The sequence below is a fragment of the Ursus americanus genome, chromosome 24 (genome assembly GCF_024610735.1).
Source record: "Ursus americanus isolate L20-20 chromosome 24, mUrsAme1.1.p, whole genome shotgun sequence".
Lineage (NCBI taxonomy): Eukaryota > Metazoa > Chordata > Mammalia > Carnivora > Ursidae > Ursus > Ursus americanus.
In genome coordinates this window covers 9259013-9280320 of record NC_142150.1, presented here as the reverse complement: position 1 = coordinate 9280320, position 21308 = coordinate 9259013, and the positions used below count along the sequence as shown (strand labels likewise).

At 44.3% G+C, this 21308-nt stretch overlaps 1 protein-coding gene across 3 annotated transcripts; it reads right to left on the bottom strand.

Moving 5' to 3' along the window:
• Nucleotides 1-381: 381 nt before the first annotated feature.
• HTATIP2 (HIV-1 Tat interactive protein 2) lies at nt 382-15265 on the bottom strand. 3 transcript variants are annotated; one of them, XM_045808616.2, is made up of 6 exons: nt 15157-15265; nt 14397-14592; nt 11780-11887; nt 3789-3926; nt 1480-1541; nt 382-754 (listed from the first exon to the last, which is right to left on the bottom strand). In XM_045808616.2, exons 2-6 carry the CDS (start codon nt 14589-14591, stop codon nt 529-531), a joined length of 729 nt encoding a protein of 242 aa, XP_045664572.1. In that variant the 5' UTR covers nt 14592; nt 15157-15265; the 3' UTR covers nt 382-528. The 3 variants fall into 3 exon arrangements, with proteins under 3 accessions (XP_045664572.1, XP_045664573.1, XP_045664571.1); XM_045808617.2 differs by having other exon boundaries at nt 14397-14654; nt 15157-15199; XM_045808615.2 differs by lacking the exon at nt 15157-15265 and adding an exon at nt 14937-15128.
• Nucleotides 15266-21308: the final 6043 nt, after the last annotated feature.

Sequence of the window (21308 nt, the reverse complement as noted above, 5' to 3'; positions counted from 1 at the left end):
GAATTCTACAAGTTGTTCTAGAATGACTTTTATTATACATTGTAAAGAAGTAGTAAGGCATGATGCCCACTGACACAAATTCAGCAGTCGGCAGCGGGTAACTCAAAGACACAAATGACAATTTTAAAACAGGAATCATCTGCATGATATGCAAGGTTTGTGCTGCTGCTCTGACTGCAGACAAGCCTTTCTTTCAAAGCAGGCCTCCCCACCAGCGGCACCAGAACCCCGAGGGGAGGCTTTAAAAAAACCTAACAGACTCCTGCACTGATACCCTGAAGAGTCTGCTTCAGAGGTTTGAGGTAGAGCCTACGAATCTCTATCTCTGAAAAGCTCGCTGGGTGATGTATGTATACGTCCCACGAGGCTCTGAACGGCCGGCACCGAACACAATAATTTTTTATTGGATCTTTGCAGCTGAGACAAGTGAAACCACAGTTAAAGCACACTGACTATTTTTAGACCCTGAATGTACCAATTAGGTGGTGGGTATTGAGCTTTACAATAGAAAGCATTCCTCCAGCGTGGTCATGGCGTGAGAGAGCCGTCGGCTTTCCCCAGGTCATGGATGGCCTTATTATCCAGCAGTTCCTTCTTCTTGCCGCTTGGGCTCACTGCGTTGTTCAGCATGGCCCTAACCACAGTCGTCACTGGCACAGAGTGCCCACTCGCCCAAGATTCTGGTAAGGAGCCAAAGAATTTCCTAACCAACCATTCCCCTGGGCGAGATTCTTGCCTATCACACAGTAGAACTCTAAAGGGAAAAAGAAAAGCAGAGGAAGAGATGGTTTACTGTGTTCGGACCATAGAGGGTGTTATGAACTGCACTGTGCCCACCCCACCAAATTCATGCTGAAGCTCTAACCCCCAGTGTGGTTGAATTTGAAAACAGTGCATTTACGGGGGTAATTCAGATTAAATTAGGTCATAAGGGTGGGACCTTGATCTGATAGGACTGGTATCCCTGCAGCAGAGGGAGAGAGATCAAATCCCTCTCCACATGCACACAGAGGAAAGATCATGTCAGGACACAGAGAGAAGGCCGTCTACAAACCAGGAAGAGAGGCCTCAGCAGACACTAACTCTGATGGCACCTTGACTTTGGACTTCAAGCCTCGAGGGTTGTGAGAAAATAAATTTCGGTTGCTTACGGCTTCTAGTCTGTGGTGTTATTCTGTTATGGCAGCCCGAAGGGATTAATACAATGGGTGAAAGGTTTCATTTGGCGAATGAAGAGGATTTTTTTTTTTAAGGCAGCAAAAGCCACCCACCCAGGAAATTCCAGACTACTCTGAACCTGGCACCAACAAATGGTCTACCCTCTCCTTCAAAGCCAGAAGGATGCTTCGGAGAAGCAATCCACCTCTAGTCAGCTCCTTTCATATCTTAGGTATCTTCGTTGTCAGCCTCTTCAAGTGAAAAACTAACTTCTGGGGAATAAAGAACAGTAGTGTACTGTTAGGCAGTGTGAATACTTACCCAGGCCTAAACACAGAGTAACGATCAAACTGTAATTCTTCAACCCTAGCTTCCACTTCTCCCTGTTAATAAAAACCAAATTTTAGTATTTAAACAAGAAGAGCAATTTACTGTAATGCTTACGAGGGAATAACGTGGGGTTTTGAAGATAGTCTGCTTCTGCGGGTCTCAGTAATTGTAAATATCCTTATCTAGAATTTTAGACTCTGGGAAGTTAAGGAAGAGATGGTTTATGCTGACAGGCAGTAGAGAGTTAAAAAAAAGATGTCCTGACTGAGAGGATGGCTGCCTAGTCAGTGCGGCCTCTCACGTGACTGCTTTTAAAACAGATCCAGAGACTAAGTAAGGAACATGTTAGGAGTTCAACCATTGATGAATAACGTCCCCTTAGGCTAGAATTAATGTTGCAGGCTGACGAACAGCAACCTTTTTTGGTTTTCAGGTAGTTCCAGTGGCTCAGAAGACCCACAGATGCTCTGTATTACTATCTTCCTAAAAAATCCCATCAAATTTCAAGAGACAGCGAGATTACATCTATATGATGGCTTTAAATTAAATTTGTTAAACCATGAATTTTCCTGCCAGGCGTCTCTAAGAACAGAAATGCCAGAGGAGCTCAGGCCACAGAGATATCCGAAGGCCTTGTGAATTCAGTGGCACGCTCTCCTTTTTCTTGGCATGTTCATACTGTTCATTTGGCACCTTGCCTGATGCATCACATAATCTTGGGTAGCTTTTTAAAAATTAATGTTTTTTAGTATATTTACAGAGTCCTGTCACCTTCCTTACAATCTACACTTAGAATTGTTTCTTCACCCCTGACCAAAAACCCTATACCAATTAGCACTGACTCTCATCCCCTCCCCCCAAGCCCTAACCAACCATTAATCTTTCTATCTCTATAGATTTGCCTATTCTGGGTATTTCATACACATGGAATCAAAGTAGTTGTGGTCTTTTGGGACTAGCCTCTCTCTTTTAGCATAATGTTTTCAAGGTTTACCCACATTATAGCATGTATCATGCCTTTTTACAGTTGAATAATATTCTATTGCATGAATATACCAGATTTTATTCATCCATTCATTAGCTGATGGGTATTTGGGTTGTTTCCACTCTGGCTATTATGAATAATGTTGCCATGAACATTCATATACAAGTGTTTATGTGGACAAATCTCTTACCTTTTACAAAGATATGTTTTGTCTCTATTAGCAGGGTGCATAGAAGAGTTAACATAGCAGGCTGAGACTCTATGATCTTAGAAAGGCCTGCCTGCAAGGCTGACCTTTGGCTTGTGTCGGGGAACTTGGATTTCAGGAGTGTCCCGGTCATTACCTAACTGATAGGGTAGTTTAGTGCCTAAACTTGTTGTACAAACCATGTGGCTTCTGCTGAACACTTGCTTTCCTTCTGGAAGTTTATAATTTTTTCCACGCTCAGGGTGCCAATGTGATTGACCCCATGAAAACTCTGAACTCCGGGGCTCGGGCAAATTTCTCTCATTTCCTCAATACTCAATGCTGAAGGCATTAAGCATGTGCGACCCTACTGAGAGAAGACTCTTGGAAGCTTGCACCCATTTCCTCTGGTCTTCACTCCATGTACTCTTTCCCTTTACTAACTTTGCTTCATAGCCTTTCATTGTAATAAATCATTGCTATGACTGTAACTATATGCTGCGTCTTGGAGAGACTGTCTATCAAATTACCAAACTTGGGGCCAGCCTTGGGGAATCCCCAAACATGCTGATTAGAGATACCTTGAGGGCAAGAGCCACCATACCCAATACTAAAATATCATCTACTCTGGGAAAGTTTAAGAATCACTGCCTCAAAGTCTCTTCTAATGCTAAGATTCTATGCTGATTTCATGATTACTAGATAATCAACAGGGGGAAAGACATTGGAAATTATCTTTCAAATCACTCCTGTTTACTAAATGTATCTGTGAAAAAAAAAAAAAACAACCCTGCCGCTATAGAAAATGCACAATGTGATGCATTTAATGCATTTCTGTATTATTAAGCATTTTACATTATTTAGGTGTTTTTTTTTTTTAAGATTTTATTTATTATTTATCAGACAGAGACAGCAAGAGGGGGAACACAAGCAGGGGGAGTGGGAGAGGGAGAAGCAGGCTCCCTGCACAGGGAGCCCAACGTGGGGCTCGATCCCAGCACCCTGGGATCATGACCTGAGCCAAAGGCAGATGCTTAATGACTGAGCCACCCAGGCGCACCTACATTATTTAGTATTGCCAATTAGCAGGTTCTCCAAAGTACAGGAAAGATAGAAATGTGCACAAACCTTAACTTGCAGATATAAAAAACTGCTCGACTTATCAGCTCCCTTAGAGGACAGCAAGTTAAAATGTTTGCACCCTCCAGCCTTTGCCAGCTCCGCAGACTTGAGGACATAATCCCGATCGACACGAACAAATCCTTCCTAAGGGGGAAAAGGATGGGAGTTATTTCCAAAACGCTGCGAGTTCATCTTAAAGATTACTACTCAGGTTGGGTGGCAGGCTAGGAGGCCTGCAGGGGAATGGAGATCTAAATAAAATGCATCCAAGCATAGGCCCTGGGAAGAGCTCCAAGTGTGATCCTCAGGACAGACCAGCTGCGGCAGCAAGGCCAGGGAAATAATAAGGACAGTGACATTGAGACCCAGACACCACACAAATCTGCAAGGAACGAAAGGAACAATAAGACCAGGCTAAGAAACGGCTTGAAGTCACACATCTCTTTGTCTTTTAATAATTTCCGATTCTCAATTTTCTCTGTGTCAGCTCTAACGGGCAGGAGTCTCAGGGCATACCTGAGAACTCTATCCAGGCACTAGCAGAACAAAGCCTATTTAATTTCCAATTTTTGTGTATGTTTTACAACATACTTCATACACCAGTAAAGAGTGAATCCTCACATTTTTTTTTTTTCTGACAGGTATATAATCAAGAATGTTTGGGGACCCCTGGTCTAGACTCAGTCCAGTGAGGGTCGTGAGTGGTAGGGTCTTTCTTCTTGATTCATATCTTGGCATCAGTGTATACCCAGCACATGATAGGTACTCTAAAAATATTTGAATGAACAAAGAAAAGTCCAATGAAAGCAGAGAAAAGGCAAATCTAGTTAGAGAGAGAGAGAGAGAGAGAGAGAGAGGAGAACTAAGTGGCAATAAATAGGAGGAGGGGGGAGAATGGTGCAAACAATAGACTGTAAACTCATTTCTAGGGCCTAATGGAAGGACACATGCCTGTACCCAGACAAGGGAATGCCACGAAGCAACAGCTTCTGGGGACCACCACAGATGCTGGCATCCTCAAACCCCAGAGCGCTGGAGAGGAGTCTAAAGCCTAGTGAGCTGAACTTCAGAAATACCCGCAACTACATAATGAAGTTTTCTGTAATTTCAAATCTGAATTTCCTACGATTCCAAATCTGAAGACTACATTACCACCCCAATGATTTTTTTAAATTAAAAATTTGCCCTAGAGTACTTATTGATCCTAGATGTTTTCTTTCTTAAGGAGAGGTGTGTCTCGCACCTCAGGAAACATCACATCCAACCCCTGCATTAGGGAGATGTGAGAACAAGAGCCAGTGAGCTGGTGAACTTCTGGCTCAGAAGAGAAAGCTGAGAGTGGAATGCATACTCCTGCCTCTGAGCCGTGCTCCCCATCGTACCCATCTTCCTTCTCATCTCACGCTGCCTCCAGCTAATGAAAAGGACTCATTCGTAACTGGGGTGGCCCCACAAAAATGTCCATGTGCTGATCCCCATACCTGTGAATATGTTACGTTACACAGCAAAGGGTTATCAGACTGCAGGTGGAATTTAGGTTGCTAATCAGCTGACCTTAAAATACGATTATTCTGTATTATCCACCTGGGCCCAATGTAATCATAAGAGTCCCTAAAGGTGGAAAAGGGAAGCCGAAGAGGAGGGATGGGCTATGTGGTATGAGGAGTATTCAGTCGCCGGTCCCTGGCCCCGAAGATGGAGGGAGCGGACCACGCACCAAGGAGTGCAGGCAGCCTCTGGAAGCCGGAAAACGCAAACAAATGGATTCCCCCCCAGAGCCTCCGGAACACAGCCCTGTCGACACCTTGATTTTATCTCAGCGAAATCCATGCTGGATTTCTAACTTACAGAACTGTAAGATGATACATTTATGTTGTTTTAAGCCACTAGATTTGAGGCAATTTGTTACAGCAGCAATAGGAAACTAATACAACAGGCCCAACCTTTTTCAGATTTTATGGAAGTCGATCATAAAAGAAGAGTAAACATATTGTAAGCATAGAGCTTGGTGCCTTTTCATCAGCCGAACACCCTCTGCAACCCACCCCCAGATCAAGAACTAGAACGTCACCCTTACCCCGAAAGCCTCTCCCGTCCTCCTGTCAGTGGTGATAGCACATTTTAACCACACCCACTACCTGCAGGGCAGGGTTAGGTTTCTGTCTTTCTTGACGTAACATAAACGTCACTGGTCACCCACACATCACCACCGTCTCCTTCCGTGTTGTACAACTGCATGTTCGATCCTCACAACGGGCTCGCCTACACACTGATTCCAACTCACGATGCTGCTCTTTCACGCCTGGTGAAGCAAACTGAGTTTACTACTCTGCTCCTCCGCAGAGAGGGACGTGAGTCTCCTCAGAGCCTTCTCCGAATGGAGATTTTACGTGTGCTGAAGGAATCCCCAAACTCTGATTTCGAGGACAGGTTGGTTATGCACGGTGAAATCACAGCATTGACTAGTGAAATAAATTCCTCTTTGTTGTTGCTGCTGTCTTAGCGCGACTTCTTGGAAGCGTTATCACAGTTGCCTCTGTTAAAATGCTTTTTTTCTTTCATCGGTTTCTTGAGAAATAAAGGAAAGATTCAGCCAATCACAAGTCCCTGGACCGACGCTGTCTCTCTCGCTTAATCCAGGGCCAGTAAAGGGATAATTTGATTAAACTGAGACCCTAATTTATTTGGCTTTAGTGCTGGATCAACCTCTCCTTAATAGAGTCCTGCCATCTCCAATTGTCTGATGAAAATGAGAGTGACATAAATGCCATGGGACTTTTTCAATCTGATTAGTCAGCTAAAGCACATCAATACCACCCTAGCCATCAGACTCTGGCGTCCTTCCTTTCACGGGCTTGGCTAACAACTGACAACCGCTCCATGAAGGACGAGCACCCACGCCGCTGCGGAGACCCCCACGCTTAGCCCGTCATCCCCACTCAATGGGCCCTGTTGACAAGGTGCCCGTACCTTTCTCCACTGCTGTTCTCTGGACAAAGCTAAATATTGTTTTATTAGCAATCAATGGCTGTTAATCCAAAATGATTTCACAAATCCTCTGAGCCCCCAAGCTGATTATAAATACCCATTTTTCCAAGCCCACAATTTTTGAATTTCACTTCCCCCACCCCGATGCATGGCCTTTTAGCTGGTGAATGAAACTCAAAAGCAAAGGGGTCAACGGCTTCCAAGGACTTAGAAACTGAACTTAAACGTGGATGCTGGTGACAGACTTGGAGACACCAACACACGCTAATTTTCTCTGCAGTAAGGAAGATTCCATTTGAGATAGAAGGAAGCTATCTTTAAAATCTTATTAACATCCTTTCTTGTTCTCTAATGGTGCAAATAAAAAAAAAGCAATAGAAGAAACAAGCTAAAACAAGCTACTTCATATCCCAGAAACACAGTTTCCATGTGTTTTCCCAGAAAAACCATATTTAGTTTCCCTAACCATATGGCAGGAGAAAAGACATCTCTTCTGAGAGCATTACGTCCATTCTGTTACAGTGTCTTTATGATTCTATAGTCAGTGTGTCTTACTTTAAGCTAGGCAGAGTTCCTTCTAGAAAAAGGAACTGATCAAGTAAGTTCCCACTATAAATTTCCTTTCCCAGCACCCGCTCAAAAGAATATACACAATGTAATGAGACTCAGCAGAGATACCCTCACAGGCTCCACAAACACCTAAGGAGACAAATTCTCCAACGACTCTTTAAATCTTATTAAAATCCAAAGCTACTAAGTATTTCTTCTAATCTCCTTCACACAATCCTGATAACTAGGAACACGCTGGCTTAAGAACTTCTCCCTACAAGGTATTTCAGCACAGACAGGCATGACAAAAGAGCACGCCGCAATGACTCAATGTCCGGGGCATCCTTCTCCAAGGAGGGAGGACCTGTCGTTCTGTAAAGGGGGTGCACTTAGCCATACTCCTGCTTCAGATTCTTTCTCCTTTATTCCCATTTCAATGCAGCCCAATAAATTAGTCTAGAAGACAGAGATGCTGACAAACCACAAATAATATAATCTGAGACCCCGTTTGCTTGTGTTTCTGGAGGCCATCTCTATATTTGATATACAGTGGTGGAACCAAGATCTTGGTTAGAGAAAAAGCTCTGGATAGAAAAAGAAAATCAAACAGATAACTGAGATTCCTGAGTCCATCTCTACGTTCTCACAGAATATTTCCATTTGGGGCCTTCTTTTCTCTGGGTGATGGAAGTCAAAGAATTCTGCAGGCTAAAGGGGTCTCAGTGGTCACCTCCTTTCTCAGTACCAATGAGGAGGCACCGGCCCCCGGGAGCAACCCAGCACACCCCAGGACCCACAGCTATTTGGTATCCAAATGGAGCCTCAAGCCACCGAGGGCCGTTTGACTTCACAAGCCCCTTCCAGATGTCGAATCAAACGGTACACATTACAACAGGAGGCAGCAAGCTCTTCCTATAAAGGACGAGACAGCAAACACTTTCAGATTTGCAAGCTTCTGCTACAGCGACACAGCTCTACCATCAAGGAAAACAGCAGCCACCAGTAATACATAAAGTAACGAGAACAGCTGTGTCCTAGCAAAACTTCATTTACGGATACTGAAATTTGAATTGCTTGTATTTTCACACGTCATGATACATTATTCCCCTTTTGACATTTTTTAGCTATTTAAAAATATAAAAACATTCTTAGCTCAATGGGCTATCCAAAAACAGGTAGGCTGTATGTGGCCCACGGTCTCTGGTCCGCAAACCCCAGGATTAGAAGAATGTATCGTTAGAATCAGACGCCAGGAGATTCTAACGATGCCTAATAAATGTTACAACGGCTGCTTTAATCACATTACCGGCATTGTCCATTCAACAGAATCCAAGAACCTGGACCGTGAGGAAGCCAATGGAGAGGCGAAACCATATTACTCCACCTCAAACTCACTAACCACATCCTTCTCTGAATATGAATAAGTGCTCTTCTCAGTGACATCTGTGAGTTTCTGCTCTACACCCCAGGTCAATGTTGATGTGGTTTTCAAAGGGTACTGCAACCTTCACTAGCAGACAAGTTACTTCTTCAAGACTGGTGAAGGCCATCTGGGACTCCAGTACCTAGAAAAGCAGCAGGAGAGGAAGACCAACACATCTTACTGCCTTGCAAAAGCAGGTCCAACCAGAGGAGGGTTGGCTGCGTCTGAATCCCCCAAGATGCTACAAATAGTTGCCAGGCTTCCAGCCTTAGAGATTCTGACCCAGTAGATCTGGACTGGGGCCAAGTAAGGAAGCTTCTGCACTGACTGGACAACGGGGGCCTGTGAGTGTGAAAGAGGACATCAGCATCTAACATGACTACACGAAATGGTTTTCCAAACAGCTAAAAAAGCGAACAGACCTATCCCTACACCAGTTTCAGGGGAAATCTGAGTAGACTGAATTTTATGGGTTGTAATGTTTTCCCCAAAACTCATATGTTGAACTCGTGACCTCTAGTACCTCAGAATGTGACCTTATTTGGAAACGGGGTCATTGCAGATGTTATTAAGTTAAGGTAAGGGCAAACTGAGTAGGGTGGGTCTTAATCTACTTGGACTAGTGCTGTGGTAAAAAGGAGAAATTTGGACTTAGCCACACGCACTCAGGAAAAACGCCAAATGAAGAGACACAGAGAGAAGGCGGTCATCTATGAGTCAAAGAGAGAAGCCTGGAAGTTCCTTCCCTCACAGCCCTCAGGGGAACCAAATCTACCAGCACCTTGATCTCAGACTTCTAGTCCCCAGAGCTGTGAGACACTAAATTTCTGTTGTTTAAGCCACCCTGGGTATGGTGCTTTGTTACAAGAGCCTCAGAAAATTCACACACGGAAGATCACAGGGAAATAAGATGGCTAGTCAGAGGGCATCAATAATGAGACAGAAGTCCTGAATTTCTTGAAGTTTCTCTATCGGAAAGTCCTATCGCTAAGGAAAAATGTGGACTGTTCCAGTTACAGAACAGCTACAGAATGACACCAGGCTTGCACCAGCTTTTCTGACGAGCTCTATTTCTGTAGACAGGGCTGCTGACCCAGAACACCAGGTAGGGTGAGCTTGGAAACCCACAATCCCCCATCATACAATTGCTATTACCTAGCCACCTGTGAACTGTCACCTCTTTTAAACTGCCTAAAGTTACCACAACCTTCAACCAATCTAAATTAGTATCGAATTTTTTTTTAAAAAGACTTTCCAGTGGAAATGTCATCTTACTTTCTATCATTATCCTCTTGAACCATTTAAACCCCAACTCATTTCTGAGATTATATTTGGCTTACTAGTTTTTTTCTCTTGCTTACCCATTAATACTTTTATCTTTTCAAACTGATTTTGGAGAATAAAAGGTATTGAATAGCCTGAGGGGTGGGGAACCAACTCCACTTAAAAAAATATTCTGGATGGGGAAGACATCCAATTCCTCTGATTAAAATTGCTTTACAGGATTTGGATGCAACAAAGAATTTAGACTTTTCCTTGCAGCACCCTGTAATGGGATTTGCCTCATGTCATGAAAATCAACTGCTCTATGCCTAATGCAGTGGTTTTCATTTTGCTGAGTCACCGCCAAAATCAGGTTGGCACTTGAGACAGTTGAACCCGCAGTGTACTAGAACAAAAGTTTTCCAATGCTTTTTAGAGGGCACACTGCTTGTGACTGTCCCTGGGACAGAAATGACCGTACTAGCTGCTGAGCAGGAATATGACCCTTTCTAGGAGACACAATGTGCCAATTCCAGGGAGAGTCAAACTTCTCTATAATCCATACTTCCTAACACAGAGCTCAAAACCCAGCTGGGTTCCAAAGTGGACATAACAGAACTGCCGAAGATTTGGAAATACATCCCTACTAAAAGCATAAATAGAATTATTCTCTGGATCACCAACAGGGCCAGAGAAATACATCTGAGCTGAACTCCTTAGTTGGTATAAACCAGTAGTTCTTAACCATGTGCCCTCCTAATGATTCTGATACACGGGCCTGTTTATAAATCTATGATAAGGCCCCATGGCAGCATCGTGGTCCTGCATATTTAATAGACACATTTAGGGACGCCTAGGTAGCTCAGCTGATTTAGTGTCCAACCTTGATTTCGGCTCAGGTCATGATCTCAGGGTTGTGAGATCGAGGCCCACTTCGGGCTCCTCACTGGGCGTGGAGCCTGCTTGGGATTCTCTCCCTCTGCCTCCACCCCTCCCATCTCCCTCTGCCCACTTTCACTCTTGCACTCTCCCTCTAAAAAAAATACTAAATAAATAAACACATTTAGCTCCAACAATCCTCTGCCAGAGGAATAAACTATAGTCAAGGTATGAATTAAGACAGTGTTACCACTTGCCGAGGATCTACATAGTAAGCAGTGACTTTTAACTAGATAGGACTTCTGGACGGAGGCTGATGCGATTTGGAATACCATTAAAAAGAAAATAAAATGTGGATCAGAACAGTCTGCGTCAGGGCTGAATCACCACTGGGGTTGAATCACCACTGAAGGCTGAGTCATCACTAGAGGCTAGCTGAATCGTGCCTCTGTTCTGATGTTCTATATCATAAGTTTAAAACTTGGCATGAAAATAGGTTGCAAATCATTCATGTGAGAACGCTTTGAGTTTAAAACATTTATAAGAAAAAAAAAAAGCTTATTGCTAACAGCATGAGCCAATTACTTTTACTCAGACATAATGGTTTGCCTTAGTCAGAGGACGGCGTGACAGCAATATCTGCAAGAGGCAAGACCATGTAAATATTTATGATGTCACCAGCACGAAGGCCTGAACTCCAGGACTGTTCTGAAGGAAAGATGAATTTATCCATACTATTCAAAGAATAGCAAAGGCTATGGCAGCACACGAAATTATAAATGATAACAGCTTATTACATGTAAACACTATGGGATGTAAAGAAAAAGAGTCAGCAAGAAAGGAACCGTTGACATTACCAGCCAGTGAAAGGGAAAGGGATCTAGGTCTTCCTTACCGCCCCGGCCTTCTTTCTGGTGGTACCCAGGCAACAAAATCCAACGTCATGACCTTGAAAGGCAGAAGCGTAGTCATCCAACTTTTCAAAGTCCACCACTTCTTGATTCTAGACAACAAGGACACAGTTGCATATAACTTGATGTTATTAAAAGAGAGAGACAGGAAAGTACCCCTCTAAATTTAAAGGGTACAGAACATTACTAAAGAGGCTACTCACTTATCATCAAGTTTTGCAAGCTCTTTGCCCTGGCATGTCTTCTGCCATTCTCCTTCTTTTTTTTTTTTTTTTTTTAAGATTTTATTTATTTATTTGACAGATAGAGACAGCCAGCAAGAGAGGGAACACAAGCAGGGGGAGTGGGAGAGGAAGAAGCAGGCTCATAGCGGAGGAGCCTGATGTGGGGCTTGATCCCATAACGGCGGGATCATGCCCTGAGCCGAAGGCAGATGCTTAACCACTGTGCCACCCAGGCGCCCCTGCCATTCTCCTTCTATCTTTTCCGTGTTAGTCTATTTAGGAGGGCAGATTCTTAGGGCATGGGAATCGCGATTCCACACGGTGCTTATTTTATTTAGTAAGAAACCTCTGATAGAGCTAGAGCGGCACTGGCAGAGGGGCAGAAAACTGGGGCGTTAGATCTTAGGCACGGATACACTTAATAATTTACACAATATTAATAAGGTACTGGGTAGTTTTTAAGACCTATGACCAAGTGACTGTTACTATTTACCAAATGGATACTTTGCTGGGAGACAAACCAAGTTTAATAAGATAAATAGAAATTAAATTAAGCAGAATGCATAATCATATTACAAAATTTTTTTGCAAGCTCATTTTTCCCCACTAAAAAGCGATTAATCTGAATTCAAAATCAACAATGCTCTTATATGTCCACAGTACAATTAACTGGACTATAAGTGATTCAGATCTCTAAAGTCAAGTTCAATTATAATTTTCTCTCTGGAAAAATAAAAGACCTGTCTATATTACCAGGAAGGAGACCAATGTCAGGGCAAGGAATGGCGATTGGAATCTCAAAGACCTAGATTCAACTCTTGAGCCTGCTACTTACTAAGCATGTAATTTTGGCCAAGTTATTTGGTCAAGTCATATGCCTCAGTTTTTCGAGCAATAAAATGGAAATGATAATCTCTCCCTCAGTCCAATTCATGAACCACCTGTGTTAGAATCAGCCAGTGAGTGCTTGATAAAAAAAGGCATATTCCTAGGTGTCGCACCAATACTTCTGAAGCAGAAAGTACACTTTTAATAAGCATCATCCGTAATTCTCATGCTCACTCAAATTTAAGAACCTCCATATAGGGATGCCTGGGTGGCTCAGTCAGTTAAGGGTTCGTCTCTTGGTTATGGCTGAGGTCATGATCTCAGGATTGTGAGATCAAGCCCAATCCAGCAGAGAGTCTGCTTCTCCCTCTCCTTGTGCCCCTCCTCCTGCTCATGCACTCTCTCTCTCTCAAATAAATAAATAAATCTTAAAAAAAAAAAAAACAAAAAACCTCCATGTAACCTCATAAGTTTGTTGTGAAACTTAAAAAAGACAGATTGAGAAGTTCCCATCATCCGGGAGCTCAAATAAAATGTAGTTTTCCTTCCTTACCATTAGCTCTTTCAAAAGGATTTTTCTGGCACTGTGCGCATGCCGAAGAAAAATATGTTCCCATTAAGTGCATAACCAAAAGACGTGCCAACAATACTCAATTATCAAAGCACAGGACTCAATTTCAGTTTCTAATTACTGGAGGTATTTGACACACTCCATGGAGCCAGACGGTGAAGACCACATATTAACTAAGTCTGAGCAAAGATGTCCGTTTTAAACAGAAAAGTCCTGATGGACATTACATGTAAAATGACCTGACCATGGACCTACAGGGGTTAAGAACATTTATTTGTGAGACCACTTGTGATTTGTAATGTTCCACCGGTGAAGCCTGTGGGACCAACTTCTATAGCTGTGGGGTCTCAGGATTACATTATAGTTTCATTTACTGCTTTTCACAACTCCCTTTACATGGGGAAAGGAATCTCCTCAAAGCTCAGACTTCAAGTACTTAGGGGAAGTCCGGCATATCATTTGGTTAACCATGGAAGTGTAAGTGACGATGAAGAGGATATCCCACTTACAAGGCTGCAGCCCTGGGAAGTTAGGCAGGGCAATTCTTGTAAGGGAAGAACCTCACTTTATTGCCTGCAATTCACTGACATTAATATTGAGTGGACGGGTAAATAAAACAAGCAAAGTGGTTGAGAAAATGGCCCCGGGTTACAGCCTGTCTCTAGAACCCAGCTTCAATGGCCCTGAAAACGTGCTCTTCCCCGTCTTTGGAACCCTCATTACAAGCCAGGCCGGCCTTATGCGGTCTACATTGAGAGAAGGGCTTTGCCCAAGGTCACACAGTGAGTGGGGAAGCCAACCTGAGCCTGTAACCAGGATTCCAGCTTCCAGTGGGCTCTCACAGACCATTCTCGGCCACACTATGATCACCTCTCCTCCACCACCGGCCGGGCAATGTTCAGCCTTTAGGCATGGAAAATACGTTCACCCCGAAGAATCACTGCAAGTCCATTTTTGAGTCCCAGCTCAAATACCCACCACATTTTTATAAGCTTCCTCATCGAAGGTGAGCTTTCTCCGGCCAATGAGCGTGACTTTGGAAAACAGGCTCTGTTCCAACATTTCTTTTAAGAGCACTCTGCCGGTTTCCCCGCTGGCGCCCAGAATAAAGACGGATTTATTCTGCATCCTGAAGTCTTCCCGAAGCTTTGGCAGCGCCTCAGTCTCGGCCATGCTACAGAAATAACACCGACAGTTGCTGGTCTTGGGATGTTTAAGGGATGGCCCTTGCTTATCCTAGGGAACAATGGTGGTTTATTTGCTCTGGAAAAGGGTATTGTTATTCTCCGCAGTCTGGGCCCAGGGGAAAGTGCTGAATCACCTGCAGGGCGTGGCACCCTGGCCATCCCTGCACCTGAGCCAATCTACAGCTCCGAAGGGGCCGTAACAGCAGAATGTGCCCAGGTGCCATAGCACCCAGAGGCCTCGTTCCCAGACGGTACTCCCGGTTCCAACCCCTCCTTCCTCCGACCACTGGGGTGCGAGGGCCCAGCCCGGTCCCCTGCGCAGAGGGGTTACCTGGAGCCAGCCCCCAGCCCCGCGTCCTCACGCCGCAGCAGGAGCAGGGCGGCGGCCAGTGCCACCGCCGCCGCCACCACCGCCGCCACCGCGCTCACCGCCGCGGGCCCGGCTGTCCGGGCATCACCCCTTCCCCGCGGTTCCTCGTCCCCTCGCCCCATTCGGCGGGTGCCCCTCCCAGGTGCGCCCGGGGGTCGCAGACTGCTGAGCCCCCGCCTACCCGATTACGTCTTCCGGTGACTTCGCGGCGCCGCTGCCTCGCTCCGCCCAGCGGGGGCGGGGCCTGGAGGACGGCGGGGGAAGGGCGGGTGCCTGGGCTCCCGGCCAGGCAGGCCGCGAACACGTGCGCAGCGCCAGGCGGTGTCGCAAGCTTGGAGACCGCTCCCTAAACGTGATCAATCGCGAGCACTCTCTTTCCGCACTTCGTGTCACCATCTAGGCTAAGCTCGCCCTTATCCGTGGCCTCAGCCAATAGACTGGATCTTCGCTGGTCTCTTTCTAAAACGTGTTATTTCAGTTGTGTATTGGACATCTTTGTCTCAAGTTCACCACGTCAAAACCTTAAACTTTTCCCACCCAACCACCCCAATCAGAAATGAAACAAACCAGCTCCTTGCCTCTCTTGGGTCTCAGTGTGCCTGTGCATTCTCACACTCTTCACCCCTCCCACCTCTCTCAAGTCAGAAATTTGGGCTGTCCCCTTTGATTCCTTTTTCCTGGCTTTTCCTCAGCCCAGTTTAATCACCAAGTCCTGTCCCATCTGCCTTTCAGATACTTCTCTTGTATAAGTCTTGCTCTCACCAGAGCTCACCAGCGTATCTGGTTTCCCTGCCCACATCCCCGGTGGTGAGCCAGGGTGATCTCTCACACGTGATTCTGTGGTCCACTCTCCCAAGCCACATCAGTGGTGTTTAGCACATAGAAATCTACACTGGACATGCCCTGGACCTTGGAAGTCCTGGACAGGGAGTTAGAATCACAAGTAGGAATCTGAACAACAGAGATAGATTGTGTTGTAAACATTGGTTATTTGGGGCTGCTCAGCATTCAAATTCTATCCCTATTTTTGGGGATTCCAAAATAAGTGGGAGGCAGGACCCCCACCTCCCACTCTAGAAGCCAAGTAAAAGCTTTGTTCCCTCACCCAACTCCTTGGGAATTGTTTTATGTAGGTGAGACCTGGGCTCAGCTCAACAGACACCGCCATCCAGGTTGTTCGCTTTGGGGGGAGTAATAAATGTACGCAGTGGAAGCCTGGGATAGGGTTTGGTTGGGTGGGGCAAAGGCATAGGATAGGACAAGGGCATCCTCTGATCCGTCAGCCAACTGATGATGTGATCATTTGTGTTTGCCTCCTCAATTCTTGCCTGTTTTCAGAGCCTGTTCTTTATAGTTTCTGTTATTCTTCCAAAAATTTCGTTTCCTGTTGAAATTACGCAGAGCTACCTTGTCTTACTTGCAATAAAACACTTGAATGATACAGAGCAGAGTGATTCGTTCCGCACTGGCCTGTCACGGCGCTTAGACCCTTCTCCTTGAGTCCCTACAGCCTTCCTACTAAAATGCAACTTAAAATCTTGTCAGCTAGCGCTGTCTCAAGAATTCATTCATTAAATCTGTTGCAGAGATTATTAACTTTCCTCTAGTGTCCATTCTTCCCTTTTTTTAGTTGTGGCATAATTGCTATATGATAAAACGCACCCGTCCTAACAGTTCAGTTCCATGATTTTAGACAATCGTGTATACACCTAGGTAACCCACCGAAACAAGATATAGAACATTTCTGTCATCCTGGAATCATACCTTCATTCCTCTTTTTAGGCAATCCCTCCCCATCCCAGAAGCAACCATTTTCTAATCTCTATTAATACAGATTAGTTTTGTTTGTTACAGAACTTCATTAAATAAAATCATACAGTATATACTCTTTGGTGCCTCAAGTTTTTTTCTGCTCAACATAATGCTTTTAAGACTCATCCCTATTATTTGTAGGGCTGCATTGTGACCTCATGGATCCCTTTCTTAATAAAAAATGAAGTTAAACATTTATATGACTACCTTAGTATAAAAACAAATATGTCTATATTAACATATTAATAAAATGTTTTAGTCAGCCTAAAAGTTCATTTTTTTCTCCTGATTTTGAAGAAATAAGAACATTCTCATGGGCCTGGGCACTGTGCCTGCTGTGCCAAATGGGTAAGCCAGCCCTGGTTGTTTCATGTGTCAGTACTTTGTTCCTTTGTATTGCTGAGTGACATTCTGTTGTTTGACTATCCCACAACATGTTGCACCATTCTCCTGTTGATGGACACTTGGTTTGTTTCCTGGTTTGGGCTATTACGAATAAGGCTCCTATGAACATTCTTGTACCAGTCTTTCTGTGAACATATGTTTTCATTACTCTTAGGTAAATACCTAGGAGCGGAATGACCAAAGAGTTTGCTCAGGTGAACATACCATTTTATTCTCCTACCCACTTGGTATCATCGATCTTTTTAATTTTAGTCTTTTAGTGAAGGTTATATAATCAAATGGCTCCTCGTCTTTCTTTTAGCAATAGAGTCCTAAGTTATATCCGACCACATGGCTGTCCATTTAGATTCTGTATTTCCCAGGATCACTTGGAAGTCAAAGTGACCATGTGACAATGTTTTAGCCAATGAGCTGCAAGCAGAGATAATATGTACCTGTTTGAATCATAATTTGTTTATTTTTGCATTTTTTAAATATTTATTTATTTGAAAGAGAGAGAGAGAGCATGAGCATGGGGAAGGCCAGGAGAGGGAGAGAAAGAATCCTCAAGCAGACTCCCCGCTGAACAAAGAACAAGTCCCGGGGCTCGATCCCATGACCCCGAGATCATGACCTGAGCCAAAATCAAGAGTTGGATGCTTAACTGACTGAGCCACCCAGGCTCCCCTTGAATCACATTTTAATAAGGAAGTTACCTGCTTTCCCTTCACCTTCCCTTTCCTCCTATCATTAGGCCAGAACATGAATGTGGTACATTCCGAGCCAGTGAGCCAGGTGAGCCAGCCCTGACTATGGGAAGAACAATACCCTGGAAGATAGAGCAAGAAGTTAGAACCTGAGTCCCTGGATGACTTCCTAGAACAGAGACACTCACCCACGCTGGACTGACTGCCCTCCTGTGGGCAGTGGGAGAGAAGTAAACTTCTGTCAAGTTGGAGCCACCTTAATTTTGTTTCCATGGCTTAGCCAGCAGTTGCCTAATATAAAATCCATTTAGTCAATCTTGCCAATGGGTACTTACTGATTTTTTTAATGTGAGCTAAATACTGTGCTCGGCACTATAGATTTTTCCAAGATGAATCAGATACCAGATACATTTACTCTCACCTGAGAAGGCAAGTCATGAATACTTGAGGAGCTAAATAAAAGTACGTGTTAATATTATCAAGCATCCCCAAAACCTTCAGAGGGTTTTGCACATGCTAAATGCCAAGTGAGTATACAGACAAGAGATGGAAACTCTGAGAAAGACAAGCCCATGACTTTTCTTCTCTGACAGTTGGCAAGCATCAAGGCCTTGAGATAATGTGACAGGTCCTAGGCCACAAAAGTCCATGGCAAATGGGAAGAGAAAAGCATAAGGGAAGGAAAGATCCTGGGTGAGAAGACCTACCTGCCAAGTTCAGGTTTGACTTCACCTTTACTTAAATGAAGTTTGTTCATTTATCTTGGCCTCCATTTTGTTGTCTGTAAAATGAGAAGTGTTTTATTATGTTCATTTTGCTCCAAGAAGCAGAGACTCGCCCATGCTAACTTGAGTAAAGATGGTGAATATTGTCAGGATACACGTATTGTGTAAGGGAGACAGAATCTCCGAGAAACCTGAAAATAGGATCTGCTGTAGGATCGGGCCTCAGGGAGACAGAACTGGAAGGTAGTTCTGTGTTTAGGTCAAATGGAGATTCTTTAAGATCGGAGATCCATGCATCTTCACTTTTCAACTATATTTTTAGTTACACTTTAATTAAGACTCTTTCTGTTTGAAGCAATTGAAACATCAACTCAAACTGCTTGGAGCAAGAAAGAAATGAAATTCTTCTTGTTTTTAGCTGATTGCCCTCTATTTGTCGTATTATTCAGGTTCTCTAGCATTTTGGAGTGTATTCTGTCAGTGATCTATGTTGAGGGAATGTGGTAGGCGGGAGTGTGGCTGGTTTTGAGGGGTCAAAAATCAAGATGGCTGAAATGGAGGGATGAAAGCATGGGGCAGGGGAGGGGGAGAGGACACTGGAGAGGCAGATGGGGTCTAGACTGCACAGGACCTCCTAGGATAAATTATCATTGTAATTATTTTTTTAATATACTAAACTTGATTTCTTTCCATTGTACTTTCGATGGTTTTCTTCAATTTAAGATAGTGGCATATTACTTTAATTACTATTAGTACATTTATTAATACTTATTACTATCAATACATTTCATATAGTAGGTAAGAATGAGGAAATTTTAAAAGTTTATTAAACATGGTTTAAAATATTAAGAACAAGGGAGTATATAGTACATGCGGGATATGACAAATTCAGGAAGATAGTATTTAAATGAGTAACATTTGGAAAACACTGGCGTGCTGGGCAGTTTTCATTTGTCCCTTCAGATCTACTTTTCACCCCTGCATCCTTTTCTGTGACCCCAGACCTGACCTCTAAGGCATGCATCATCTGATCTCCCTTGGCCTCTGGCTTCTGGTGGAATTTCACCAGTGGGAAGCGCAGGCAGGAGATAGAAAGGGGAAGAAGGGTGAAATTAGGGTCTTTATCCTCCCAAATCTCTTCTTAAGCATTGCTGTGTGTTGACCCCCTGCTAGAGGGCACAATTCCTGCCTGCCCACCCTCCCTTGCAGTTACAGGTACTGTCTCAGGTTTTGGTAACCACCTCCTGACATCACCCATTCAGACCCAAGTGTGGCAAAACCTCCCTGCTGGGGCTAGCACTGGGACATAGTACCATCCCTTGTTTGGTTTTTCTTGACCTTGTCCACACCCTTTTGAATCTTCTCTTATTAAATGCTCCTCAGTCATTCCATCTGAACACACTATCATTTACAGCCAAAACTCTGCCCAACGTACCAGTTATGGTGGAAATCCTGAACTTTGAAGTCAGGTAGAAGTAGACCTGAATCCTGGCCAGCCTCTTAATGGCTGTGTGGCCTTGGTCAAGTCCAAGTGGGCAAGCACAGTATCCATCAACCCAATAACAGTCTACCCTATGAGGTCAGCCACCATATCTATCTTATCACCATAACCCCAGCTCTTAGGGCAGTCTTTAGCACTTAGCAGGTGCTCAAGAAAATTTTTGGATTCTGCTATACTTTATATAGGAGACCTAGGAGAGAAAGAGGTCGACTTGTCAAATATCCTTACTTTACAGATGAATACCAAGGATGAGGCATGACTTGTGCAAGCAGTAAGCCTCAGGTGTGCTCTTTAATAGTGACAAGATGGGGAAGGGTAAAAAGAGGAGAAAATATGACAAGGAACTCATGGACAAAGGTGCCCTGCCCATACCACCCCATGTCTTTGCAGAGTTCATCTCCTTCCCCACATCACACCATCTCAAAAGATAGCTCCCTTCTGAGGGAGAATTCTGTTGGGATAGCATGTTTGCTTTCCAGTAAAGAGGAAGCAACATAGGGGAAAGCACATTAAGAAGCTGAGGGTCCCCTACAGAAGACCATGAAAGGGGCACTGCGCCTGGAGCAGAGGGTTTATTCGAGACATCGGGCTGGGTGAGTGGGGAAGCCACAGATGTCTCGAGTCCTAAAAGTCAAGAAGAAGCGAAGAGACGGTGCACTAGTGTTCTAGGGCTGCCCTAACAAATGACCACAAAGTGGGCAGCTTGCAACAACTGAAATTTATTCTCCCCCAAATCTGGAGGCCAGAAGTCTGCAGGCGAGGTGGCCACAGGGCCACATTCCCTCTGGAGGACGCAGGGGAGAACCGTTCCTGCTTCCTCCAGTTGCCGGAGGCTCCAGGCATTCGGTGGCTATGGCTACGGTATTCTCTCTGCCTTTGTCTGTACATGGCCTTCTCCTCTTTGTGTCTGTGTCTTCTCTGTCTTACAAGGATACTTGTCCCTGGATTTACGGCCTGCCCAGATAATCCAAGACGATCTCATCTAGAGATCTGTAACTTAATTACATCTGTCAACATCCTTTTTCCAAACAAGGTGACATTCACAGGGGTTAAGATGTGGACGCACCTTTTGGGGGGCCACCGTTCAACCCACTACAGATGGCAAACGAGACAAATGTCATTTAAGCAAAAGAGTTGCATGATGAGCTCTACACTTAGTGGATGAAGATGAAGCTAGCAGGGGTGTGCAGAGAAGGGATAAAGA